At 39.1% G+C, this 12500-nt stretch overlaps 2 protein-coding genes and 2 long non-coding RNA genes across 9 annotated transcripts in view; 2 read left to right on the top strand and 2 right to left on the bottom strand.

Moving 5' to 3' along the window:
• Nucleotides 1–7738, top strand: part of myo5aa (myosin VAa) — a 52450-nt gene extending 44712 nt beyond the window's left edge. For all 6 annotated transcript variants that reach the window (XM_083552190.1, XM_083552189.1, XM_083552188.1 and 3 more), the window contains 8 exons: nucleotides 814–960; nucleotides 1210–1364; nucleotides 1443–1532; nucleotides 2061–2211; nucleotides 2404–2686; nucleotides 2770–2944; nucleotides 3030–3110; nucleotides 4052–7738. In XM_083552190.1, the coding sequence (XP_083408316.1) occupies nucleotides 814–960; nucleotides 1210–1364; nucleotides 1443–1532; nucleotides 2061–2211; nucleotides 2404–2686; nucleotides 2770–2944; nucleotides 3030–3110; nucleotides 4052–4204 (1235 nt within the window). In that variant the 3' untranslated portion in view covers nucleotides 4205–7738. The remainder of the gene's footprint in view (nucleotides 1–813; nucleotides 961–1209; nucleotides 1365–1442; nucleotides 1533–2060; nucleotides 2212–2403; nucleotides 2687–2769; nucleotides 2945–3029; nucleotides 3111–4051) is intronic.
• A 746-nt stretch (nucleotides 7739–8484) lies between these two features.
• On the bottom strand, nucleotides 8485–8691 carry LOC310732211. The gene is made up of 2 exons (XR_014535390.1): nucleotides 8574–8691; nucleotides 8485–8533 (listed from the first exon to the last, which is right to left on the bottom strand). It is a non-coding gene; the product is annotated as an uncharacterized lncRNA (long non-coding RNA).
• An 855-nt stretch (nucleotides 8692–9546) lies between these two features.
• The window catches only part of gnb5b (guanine nucleotide binding protein (G protein), beta 5b), a 17248-nt gene continuing 14294 nt past the window's right edge, over nucleotides 9547–12500 (top strand). The window contains exons 1-5 of the mRNA XM_083552470.1: nucleotides 9547–9620; nucleotides 10391–10553; nucleotides 11690–11801; nucleotides 12201–12337; nucleotides 12443–12484. Coding sequence (XP_083408596.1) covers nucleotides 10428–10553; nucleotides 11690–11801; nucleotides 12201–12337; nucleotides 12443–12484 — 417 coding nt within the window. The 5' untranslated portion in view covers nucleotides 9547–9620; nucleotides 10391–10427. The remainder of the gene's footprint in view (nucleotides 9621–10390; nucleotides 10554–11689; nucleotides 11802–12200; nucleotides 12338–12442; nucleotides 12485–12500) is intronic.
• The window catches only part of LOC310732212, a 3240-nt gene continuing 2442 nt past the window's right edge, over nucleotides 11703–12500 (bottom strand). The window contains exons 2-3 of the long non-coding RNA XR_014535391.1: nucleotides 12405–12500; nucleotides 11703–11835 (exon numbers count right to left, since the gene is read on the bottom strand). This is a non-coding gene — a long non-coding RNA (uncharacterized lncRNA). The remainder of the gene's footprint in view (nucleotides 11836–12404) is intronic.

The raw sequence follows: 12500 nt of genomic DNA, 5'->3' as shown, positions 1-12500 counted from the left end.
GTGCCTCTCTTGATCATTGCTGAGATGTTTCTACACAGTCCCTGGAGTCTACCAGTGGAAAAGTTTATGGCAGAGTGGCTCGATGGAAAACTCTCTTCAGTGCTTGGAGTTTGTACAACAGGCACCTAAAGGACTCTTAGGCTGTGTGGAACAAGATTCTCAGGTCTGATTCAACTGTTTCGCCTTGATTCTTAACATCATGTCTGGAGAAATCCAGTCATAGCTCATCACCTGCCCAAAACCATCTCAACAGTGAAGCATGGTGGTGGAAGCATCATGCAGTGGAGTGTTTTTCTGCAGAAGGTACTTGGCCACTGGTCAGGGTTAGAAAGCTGAATGGAGCAAAGTACAGAGATCTCCTCAATAAAAACCTGTTCCAAAGAGCTGGTTCAAAGGTTCACCAAGCACTCTGAGAATGTCCTAGAGTGGCCAGTCAGAGCCCTGACCTGAGCCCTATTGAACATGCCTGGAGAGACCTGAAGGCTGTCCACTGACGCTCCCCATCCAACCTGCCCTAACGTGAGAGATTTGCCCTGAAGAATGGCAGAAAATCCCCCAATTCACGTGTTTAAAACTTGTTGCACCATACCATAAAGACTTGTGGATGGAATTGCTGCCAAACTGCTTCAACTGAGTACCGAGTAAAGCATCTGAATACATCGGTGCTCCCTGTGAATGTGCATGCAGCCTTGTGCTGCCAACTGCTGGTGTGTTACAAAACTGGTTACGAAACTTTTTGATACCACCTATATAAAATCCTTGTGTGTGTGTGTGTGTGTGTGTGTGTGTGTGTGTGTGTGTGTGTGTGTGCAGGTGGCCAGGTGGAGAACGTGTCTCCGGGTCAGATGGCTGATGAGCCGATCCGTCCAGTCAACATTCCACGGCGAGAGAAAGACTTCCAGGGAATGCTGGAGTACAAGAAGGAGGACGAACTCAAACTGGTCAAAAACCTCATTCTGGGTAACACACACACACACACACACACACACACACACACACACACACACAAATGACTCTCATCAATCTACTCTAGGGTCTAAAAATATCAGGTGACTGGAGTGCACAGATAAAGAGTGTGTGTGTGTGTGTGTGTGTGTGTGTGTGTGTGTGTGTGTGTGTGTGTGTGTGTGTGTGTGTGTGTGTGTGTGTGTGTGTGTGTGTGTGTGTGTGTGTGTGTGTGTGTGTGTGTGTGTGTGTGTGTGTGTGTAGAATTGAAGCCCCGTGGTGTGGCAGTGAACCTGATTCCCGGTTTGCCAGCCTACATCCTCTTCATGTGTTTACGACACGCCGACTACATCAATGACGACCAGAAAGTCCGTGCGCTGCTCACCTCCATCATCAACAGCATCAAGAAGATCCTCAAAGTACACACACACCAACACACACACACACACACACAGAGACAGAGACACACACACTAACCCCTCTCCCTCCCCCTGTAGAAGAGAGGTGATGACTTTGAGACCGTATCGTTCTGGTTGGCGAACACGTGCCGCTTCCTGCACTGTCTGAAACAATACAGTGGAGACGAGGTGAACACACACACACACACACACACACACACAGTAAATAAATGTGAGCACACTTTCAGTTTAACTGATTAAACAGTTCATTTTTTAAATTTGTTTTCTTTTCACCACATTCTCTTCCTAATGGTCTTTCTTTCATTTATAATATTTTTTTCTGGTTTGTCTTTCTGTCTCATTTCCTCCCCCACTCATTTTATTCTTTCAAGTTTCTTTACATCATTTGTGTCCCCCTTTTAGTCTATTTCTCTCTCTCTCTCTCTCTCTCTCTCTCTCTCTCTCTCTCTCTCTCTCTCTCTCTGTCTGTCTGTCTCATTTCCTCACTTCCTCATTTTTCCTTTTCTCTCTAGCACACTGTCATATTCTTGACTTTGTTTTCTTTATCTTTTTCTTTTTATATGAGATGGTTATGTTGCTTGTTTTGGGAGAATTGTGAAAGTGTGGTGTTGCATTTACAAAGTCTTTCTGTCTCTCTCTCTCTCTCTCTCTCTCTCTCTCTCTCTCTCTCTCCCTCTGTCTTTCTTTTTTTCTCAGCAATTTATGAAGTTTAACTCGTCGAAGCAGAATGAACACTGTCTGTCCAACTTTGACTTGGCGGAGTATCGGCAGGTTCTGAGTGATTTGGCCATTCAGATTTACCAACAACTCATCAAGTGTATGGAGAATATCCTGCAGCCCATGATCGGTCAGTGCACACACACACACACACACACACACACACACACACACAGAGTGAAATGTATGGTCCAGATCATCAGTTTGGGACCTGGTCATGGACATGTTTTAGCTCTTATTTAAATTAGTTTTCTGTGTGTGTGTGTGTGTGTGTGTGTGTGTGTGTGTGTGTGTGTGTGTGTGTGTGTGTGTGTGTGTCCAGTCTCCGGGATGCTGGAGCACGAGACCATCCAGGGTGTGTCCGGCGTGAAGCCCACCGGTCTGCGTAAGAGGACATCCAGCGTAGCAGATGAGGGAACTTTCACGCTCGACTCCATCATCCGCCAGCTCAACTCCTTCCACAGCATCATGTGTCACCATGGTAACGACCCCGAGCTCATTAAGCAGGTGGTTAAGCAGCAGTTCTACATCATCGGCGCCGTCACACTAAACAACCTGCTGCTGCGCAAAGACATGTGCTCCTGGAGCAAGGGCATGCAGATCAGGTGATACATCCATCACTCATCAATAATCAATCACTGGCCACGCCTCCTTCATGGAGAAATAACACATGGCCTGTGTTTTGTAGGTACAATGTGAGCCAGTTGGAGGAGTGGTTGAGGGAGAAGAACCTGATGGTGTGTGGTGCGAAGGAGACTCTGGAGCCTCTGATTCAGGCAGCACAGCTACTGCAGGTCAAGAAGAAGACTGATGAGGATGCTGAGGCCATCTGCTCCATGTGTAACTCAATGAGTACTGCTCAGGTAACACACACACACACACACACACACACAGTAATAAACATGCAACAAAACATTTCCTTCATCCGTTCTTCTCGTCCTATTGCAGATTGTGAAGGTGTTGAACCTGTACACTCCTGTCAACGCCTTTGAAGAGCGAGTGTCTGTAACATTCATACGAACCATACAGGTAATAAATTAGCCTCACACACACGCACACACACACACACACACACACACACACACACACACACACACACACACCTTCAAACTGTCCAGATCATCATCTCACTGTTTCCTTCACCTCCTCCACCAAACCACCAACCCATGTGGCTTCTTTAAGGCTCTGAAAGATCTTCCTCAGGCATTTTTGGGAATGGTAGGAACCTGTGTGTCTTAGATGGAATTTATCTAGAACTATATGGACCCTTATCTTCTCCAGTAACTGCCCACTTGAATGGCATCATAGGCCAAATCATCAGCCTCTCCAGGCTTCTCAGAAACCGATCCATGATGAGCAGCACAGACCTGTGAGATCTTCTAATGCTCATGTGATTACTTGTAAGACATCCTGCTTTTGAACTCAATCTTGGTTTTAATGATTGATGTGCAAAATGTTGTCTTGTGAATCAAACTGGTTGCTGAAGCATCGTTATTGCTTTGCAGAAACGTTCTCCTTGATGTGTTCTTCCAGCTGATTTGGAGAGCTTGGGCTCCTTCATAACATTTGCTTAAGAATGTACAAACATTTTGTGCTTATGGAAGCATTGTTGTAACTCTTATCTTTGTTAAGATTAAATCCTTCTCACCAGATTTTGAGATGTTTCCATAGAGGTCATAGGAGATGGTCAATCAGCTTGGTTGGTTCTATTCATCTTCTGAGTCTTCCCAAAAAAAGTCTTGAATTTACAAAAAAAAATCATAAATGTTACTAACTTTTTCCAGGTTGAAGTTGATCCAGTGAAGCCATTGGATCTCCATCTCATCCACCTTTCTTCTGTTTCTTCAAGCTTCTTGAAGAACTTGAGGATTGTTAGATTTTTTTGGAGCAAGCCTGGTTCCTTGAGCCTTGAGTAAACTCAGGAAAATGCTCCATGATGTACATTTGACGTCTTTTCCTCTTTTCTCCAGAATCGCCTGAGGGATCGCAAAGAGTCCCCTCAACTCCTGCTCGACACGAAGGTAATCTACCCCGTGACCTTCCCATTCAACCCATCCTCCCTCGCCCTGGACACCATTCAGATCCCCACCAGCCTCAACCTGTGCTTCCTCACTCGCGTCTAAGATCTGACCAACGTTCCACCTAGGCCAGTCACGGCGCTGAGATGAAGAGGAACTCGTGCTTGGACTTAAACACATCTACATCCGTCACTGAGAATGAATAGATAGACTTCATGTAATGTCACACACACACACACACACACACACACACACACACACACACACACACATGGGGTTCACCACCACCATTTTAAGTGGGAATGTACCATATCATAAAGAACTGGGGGGGTCATAACAGGTCATAATACTGTTACCCTGCTATTGGTTTAATCCCAGTCTATTCTCTTGTACAGTATAATTACATAGTAATCTAAGATTCAATACGACGCTTCAGGATGTTTTTATTTATTGCTCTCGGCTGCACTCTTGCCTCGCTTCTGCTCTCCTCGTCAGATAGTGGTTGTTTCCGGATCTTGGATCTTGGAAGTAAATAAAAGACACGTATGTAGTCCTCTATTTATGTCCATATCAGATAAATAATGTAGAGTACTTTTTAAAATGGCGCTACACTCATGTCTGTGTGACAGTCGTGTGTAGGTGTGTGTTTGTTAGTCGGTAGTTTTAGCTCACTAGATATTTACGTCTTGTATGACGAAGATGATGATGATGAACCTGCACTTTTTGTTGTTTTTTTGTCTTCAGTCCTCAGCATTCCCACCTTCTTCATTACTCTAGATCTAAATATCTGGTCTAGAAGTTTGGAAAGTTTACATTCCTTCTTGTTTTTGTTTTTTTGTTTGATGCACATCGATCAATCGGATGCAACCAGCCAATCGAATGCCTGCTTCACCAACCAATCATGCCCCCCTTACTATCCTGCTAAATAGTGACACAACTCTGACTATACACTCTCTGCCCAAAAGTTTGTGGACACCAGACCATAAGATTGGTTTGTGTATTTTTTTAATGTCCCATTCCACATTAGGTTCCTGTTAGTATGAGGAGATGGGAGCTTAATGGTTAAGGCATTGGACTCCACTCTTCTGGGAAAATGTTCCACTAGATGTTTTGGAGATTTATTCAGTTATAAGGGTGTTAGTAAAGTCAGGTAGTGATGTAGGTGAGAAAGTGAGGAGACCTGGGGTGCAGTCAGCGTTCACGTTTATCCCAAAGGTGTTCAATAGAGTTGGAGCTCATTAGCAGGAGATCTTCCACTCTAAAACATTGAAAGCAGATCTTCATGGAGCTGGTTTAGGGGCTCCCAGTTAAAGTGAAGGTAAAATTTAATATCACCACATACAAAGATATCCTATACAATTGTGTGTCTCCAGTTTTGTTTGTACAAACAGTTTATTGAAGAACATAAATGGCAGGGAATGCCGGGTGTCCCAATGCTTGTGGCTATAGAGTGTATACTGATTGGTTAGTCAGATAGCTGACATCACGCTACGCTATCGCTCTAACAGCAGTAGTGCATTGTCATTTCACGCTTAGCAACAAAGACAAAGAAGGGTTTGTGATGTCGTAGAATTCAGCTAACTTCATAATCAGGATGTAAAATCCTAAAAAAAGCCAAATTTCTCCGAAGTTATTTATTTTTATTTTTTCATTGGCATGTAAGGCTTCTCTTTTTTTCTTCTTCAATTTCATACAGTATTAAAGCGTTTCACTACGGCACCATGTTCTAATGAAACTGTACTCATCAATCATTAGTATATAAATATAATAGTGTAATATGGCCAGGGTTTGTTTTGTTTTTTTGTACCAGAGAGACCAATGAACAAGATCCCCATACACACACACACACACACACACACACACACACACACACACACACACACACACACGCTTATCGCTTGATTTTAAATGCCTTACTCTGTTCAGCATTGGTGTAAAGTGAAGGTGAAATTTTCTAATTGTGTTTCACTAGTGTGTGTATGTGTGTGTGTCTGTGTGTGTGTGTGTTCTCTGACTAACAGAAGAAAATAATTAATGTATAAGATGGCTTGATGGGTTGTACAGGAAATGTTAGTATTGTGTTATATTTATTGTGTATTGTTTACTACAGTTCTGCTGATCAGGCCTTACTATGCATTACAAGCATACGGTCGACATCATTTCCTGTTTAGTTTTGAGTATATAGAGTATTATTTCCTGTGTGAAGCTGCAAAATGAGTTATCTTTTCATGCACTTTCAGTTTATTTAGTTTGGGAGAGGAATTTATTCATGGATGCACCGATCTAATATCCATCATCCATATTGAAAAATAGTGCAAGAATATTATTCAAATAATAATGCATAGAGAAATAATAATGAATTGAATATCAGATGATAAAAGTAAAAAAAAAAATACAAATAAATAGTATATATATATATATATATATATATATATATATATATATATATATATATATATATATATATAAATGTATATATAAATGTATAATCTTTATTGAATACGCATCTCCCTAGTTTAAGTGTAAGTTGATATTTTTGGTTTCTCTTATATTTTTGTAATTTTTTTACACACATATATACAAAGCCTTACCTTTTGACTTTTTTACCTTCGGAATTTCCTGTTGACATCATTTCCTGTTTTCTGGTTCCTGATGGTGTGAACAGTGCTTCATAATTGTTGCACTTTTAGCTCTTTGCTGGAGGAAATAAATAAAATAAATAACAACATTAAAACATGGAGTTACAGCAGATTCACCAGAATATGAATGAATATATATATATATATATATATATACACACACACACACACACACACACACACACACACACACACACACTCCAATTTGCGTAAAAAAAAAAAAAAAAGTCTATTGAATTGTTACATATTTTTTAGCTATCGTACTACAATTAGTAAATAAATAAAACTGATGTTATAAAATTTGACATTTTAAAACAATTTAAGGGAAAATATTTGCAGGATAAAAAAAGGAAAATAATAATAATAAAGTTAATTGTCCTGTTTTCTTTACCTGCTGTCGTTATTCCCTGAATCTTTATCACCTGTTTTTTTTTTTTCATAATTAAGTAAAAGTACCAGAATCTTTTGTTAAATTTTTATTTTTATCTTTCTTTTTTGTCGTCATGTATTTTTTAACACACCAACACAAATTCTGTTGAATCTGATTCAACTCCATATTATCATCACAGTTGGGGGTTAATAAAGGAAATAAATAATGAAAAAAAAAATTTTAGCCTTAGTAGCCATGTGTCATCGCTTCTTATACCACCATATTGCATTACATTTTAGTGTATAAAGATGTGTGTGTGAGTGAGATCCCCAAAGACCTCCTGAATTTGTTGCACTAAATCCGTTATTTTTCATGTTCTGACTGAACGAGAGCGCAAGCGTTCCTCTGCACCACACATCGCTCACACCTGTATAAAAGCATAGTTTTAGCTAAACATCGCTTAGCGCTTACCTGAAATGCTAATCGTCCACTGAACTGTACAAAATGGTTCCTTTGGAAAGCCATGTCTGAGCGGCCGATCTTCTCCTCCGCAGAGGAAACCCTTGTTGAGTCTCTGTTTCTGTAACGACACTTGTTCGAGTAAAATAAAAGAAATCAGCACTACACGTCGCTTGTCTTCTGTCTTTACTTCATCTTCATTTAGTTAAGTTGTGCATGTACAAAAATCTTTTTACTAGCCAACTCGCTCCCATGCGCTAACGCGATGGCTAACGTCAGGATTTTTTCCTAAAGGCAAGCTTGCTAACATGAGCTATCGTGAAAGGGTTTTGAAAGAAAAATGCCTCCGATTTTATTATAAATAAAAGAAAACCAGTAGAAAATACCTGAGTTTATTAGTAGGCTTTAAAACACCAGCGTGAACCGGTTTAAACTAAATTTCAACCATGAGATGCGAGCAGCTAGCATGATCTAACATGGCCGTATTTCTAACATTATACATTTAAAATAATTATAATTAAGACTAGCCAGCAAACATAAGCTATTGGGACAGGGTTGTGGTAAAAGATTACCTAATGTGCTACCATAACACTAGTATATGAATCAGCCTGGCTGGGGATCAGTGTGAACCTGTTTGAACCAGTATAAACTGGTCTGCAGATTGAAATACTATAAAATACAGCTAATATGAACTAACCTGACATGATTCCTGAAAGGTTTCTGACAGGATTTTAACCTCATTCCTGATACAAATTTTCACAGGACTTTTGCCATGATACCTGATAGGATTCGCACAAGATTCTTGACAGAATTTCTATCAGGATTTTGATGGGATTCTGACAGGATTTCTGACAAGATTCCTAACAGGACTTTTGACAAGATTCCTGATGAGATTCCTGAAAGGATTTCTAAAAGCATTTTGACAAGATTCCTGACACGATTTCTAAATGGATTTTGACAAGATTCCTGACAGGATTTTTCAAAAGAATTTGACAAGATTCCTGACTGGATTTCTAAATGGATTTTGACAAGATTCCTGACACAATTTCTAAATGGATTTTAACAAGATTCCTGACAGGATTTCTAAAAGGAAATTGAAAAGATTCCTGACAGGATTTCTAAAATGTTTTTGACAAGATTCCTGACTGGATTTCTAAAAGGATTTTGACATGATTCCTGACACAATTTCTGAATGGATTTTGACAAGATTCATGCCAGGATTCCTAAATGATTTTAACAAGATTCCTGACAGGATTTTTGAAAGAATTTGACAAGATTTCTGACTGGATTTCTAAATAGATTTTGACAAGATTGGTGACAGGATTTTGACAGGATTTCTAAAAGGATTCTGACAAGACACCTGACAGGATTTCTAATTGGATTTTGACAAGATTGGTGACAGGATGTTTGCCAGGATTTCTAACAGGATTCTGACAGAAATTTGTGAGGATTTCTAACAAGTATAATAATTTTTTTTTAAGATTTCAGTGTAAATAATCTTCACCTGATAGTTATCTTAAATAATTATTTGTGATGATTAATAAATAAAACATATTTATGAATTTGCAGATATACAAACGCGTGGTTATGTTTAGTTTATTTACATGGATTCATTTTTCACAGGTTTCTCTTTAATTTTGTCCCCCGTCTATCCCTCAAAAACACCCACCTGCTTTATTTATTGTTTTATTTTATATTTTGTTTATTGTTTACAAGATTCTTTTTTTTCATATTAAATTATTTATTTTGTGTTTCAATATTTTAATGATTTGTTTATTTACACACATGATTTATATTTAAGCATACTGTATGAATTTTTCCATATGTGTGTGTGTGTGTGTGTGTGTGTGTGTGTGTGTGTGTGTGTGTGTGTGTGTGTGTGTGTGTGTGTGATAAAGAGGGAGATTGGCTGCTATTTCAGGCTGTAATACCACACAATCTTCTGTAAGGAGATTAGTGTATCTGCAGCTCTGTGTCTCCAAAAACTCTTTCTCACACACACACACACACACTCACTCTCTCTCACACACACCGGGCGAAGCTCGTTCATAAGGTAAGCAAACACTTTATGAATCAATTCTTTTACATAGTAACTGATATGGTGTTTTTCTTATCTACGGTTCACATGTTGATTGCACACAGAACTGAAAACAATTGAACTCTTCATTAAGAATCAGAATAACACACACATGGGAAGATGTTTCAGGACATCTAAACACACACACACACACACACACACACACTTAAATGTCATGCTGTTTGTTTAATTATAAAGGTATTTAATGTAGTAAATAATTTAAAAAAAATAAATAATCTAGTAATAAAACTGTAATAATAGTCATCAGTTTAGTATAAAAGACTGTCCTCGAATCATCACACAGCTTGATGTTAACATCAGATTCTATGAGGGGTGTGGCTTAATATTTGAAAGTGGAATAAATGGTAATTATATGATTTAGTAAGGAGGTGTGGCTTAATGTTCAAAAACGAAATCGATGGTAATATAAGATTCTGTGAAGGGGCGTGGCTAAATTTATGTAACCGGAATGAATGGTAATTATATGATTTTGTAAGAGGGTGTGGCTTCATGTAAAAAAAATTAAATAGCTGGTAATATAAGATTCTGTGAAAGGGCGTGGCTTATTTTTTTAGGATATGATTAGTATTATAAGATCGAGGGGGCGTGCTTTATCAATTGAGGCTGCACTTATGCTTTGAAGATAGAGCTATTTGATAGGAGTGATTCAGGTTATGTGTGTGTGTGTGTGTGTGTGTGTGTGTGTGTGTGTGTGTGTGTGTGTGTGTGTGTGTGTGTGTGTATAGTATTATCCAGGGGACAGTCTCGTTTCAGCTCAGCATCATGTGTGACCAGACGTTTTTAGCGATCACGTTTGGCTCCTGCGACAACTGCAGCCAGACCAAACCCCTGATGAACATCTACCTGCAGAATGAGCCAGTCAACTACTGTTCTCTGTGTGTGGAGAAGGTACCACAGCTTTCATTTGGGCTTCCATACATTCCTGCAGGGTTCTTCTGTTCACTCCTCCCTTCAGAAAGTTTCACGTTAATCACGTTTGTAAACATTTCACATGTAGTCTGTTTTTAGTGGGAGTTTTTTCTGATTGATTTTTTTCTGATTTATTCTCATGTGTAGTATTGTTTTTATTTCACAAGTTTTGATCTTTACAAGGTTTGTTTTTTTCTCATGTTGATTCGTGTTGTCTCATCAATATTATTGAATTTTACAAAATTACTCTATCTTTTAAATATAAATATATAGATATTGTTTTCATTTTTCAGGTTTCTTAGTTCTTAATGCTTATTGATTTATGATTTATTTTATTTCTACTTGAATGGTGACAGAATGTTCTTTCCTGATGACAAAACACACACACACACACATACACACACACACACACACACACACACACACTAATGTCCTCTATAAAAATAGCATTTATCTTTCAAGTTCATGTATAACACACACAGAGCTACATATTACCTTTTTAATTTATATATATATTTTTTTTATTTATGTTTTCAACTTTCTGAAGTCTGCAGATCTGAATTAATTCTTGGGTTTATATATTAATGTATCTGACACACTGATGCTCTGATATCTGGAGCTGTATTACAGATTGCGACTCTGTACTGAGGGTTGGTACGATCCAGACTGAACCAATTCACTCTATTATAAACAGGGGGAGGATTTATCCTCTAGGTCATTGAAGATCGTTGACCAACAATCTTTTCTTTTTTTATTGCACAGACATCAGCATTTATAACCAAATTATGGAGAAAATGCAGTCTCTATAACAAAGATCACATTTAGTGCTTTTTAAGATGTTTCTCAGTGTTTCTAATCCACACATGCAGGACTGCAGATACACCACTCTAACCCTTCTTTCTTTCTTTCTTTCTTTCTTTCTTTTTTCTTTCTTTCTTACTTTTAATATTTTTAACCTTATTCTATAGACAGCACTAGATTGTAATGGTGTGGTGTTTTGGAGTTCTGTAAAGGAGAACATGGGAGAAGGTCCTCCAGACTCCTCGTGGTGGTGTTCTGATGATGATGCAATTGCAGCTGTGTGTGTATTCCATCCTCTCTGTGTGATTATAAAGATGGCGTGTCATGGTCTGAGGAAGGGAGAGAGCTTGGCATCTCTGAAGGCTGAAGCGGAGAGTCTAAAGATGAAGCTGGAGCAAGAGAGAGGAAAACTTCATGATGCAGAGTGTGAGTATCAGAGAACACGTCCCAAACACGTCACCTGCACGAAGAGCAATAAACAACTGCAATAACAGCTTCATATATATAGAGTTTTACAGATTTATACCAATTTATACAGAATTACAGATTTACAGATTTATAGAGTCAAACAGATTTATTCTGATTTATACAGATTGTGTGTGTGTGTGTGTGTGTGTGTGTGTGTGTGTGTGTGTGTGTGTGTGTGTGTGTGTGTGTGTGTGTGTGTGTGCGCGCCATATAATCAGTATGTGTGTGTGTGTGTGTGTGTGTGTGTGTGTGTGTGTGTGTGTGTGTGTGTGTGTGTGTGTGTGCGCAGTATAAGCAGTGTGTGTGTGTGTGTATGTACAGTATAATCAGTGTATAAAGTGTGTGTGTGATTGTTAGTGAAGCAGGTGGCAGAGAAAGTAGAAGCTCTGGGTTCGTTCACGCTGAAGAGTCGCCGCATCCTGAAGGGCCACAGTAACAAAGTGCTGTGTCTCGACTGGTGCAGTGACAAGAGACGCATAGTCAGCTCATCACAGGTCTTACACACACACACACACACACACACACACACACACACACACACACACACACACACACACACACCTCTAATTTTCTGATCCACATTTTCACTCTTTCTCCAGGACGGGAAGGTCATCATCTGGGACGCCTTCACAACTAACAAGGTACATTTACTTATAA

This window comes from Silurus aristotelis, assembly GCF_946808225.1.
Source record: "Silurus aristotelis genome assembly, chromosome: 10".
Lineage (NCBI taxonomy): Eukaryota > Metazoa > Chordata > Actinopteri > Siluriformes > Siluridae > Silurus > Silurus aristotelis.
The sequence above is the reverse complement of the archived record's forward strand: the minus strand, read 5'-3'. Positions and strand labels throughout refer to the sequence as shown.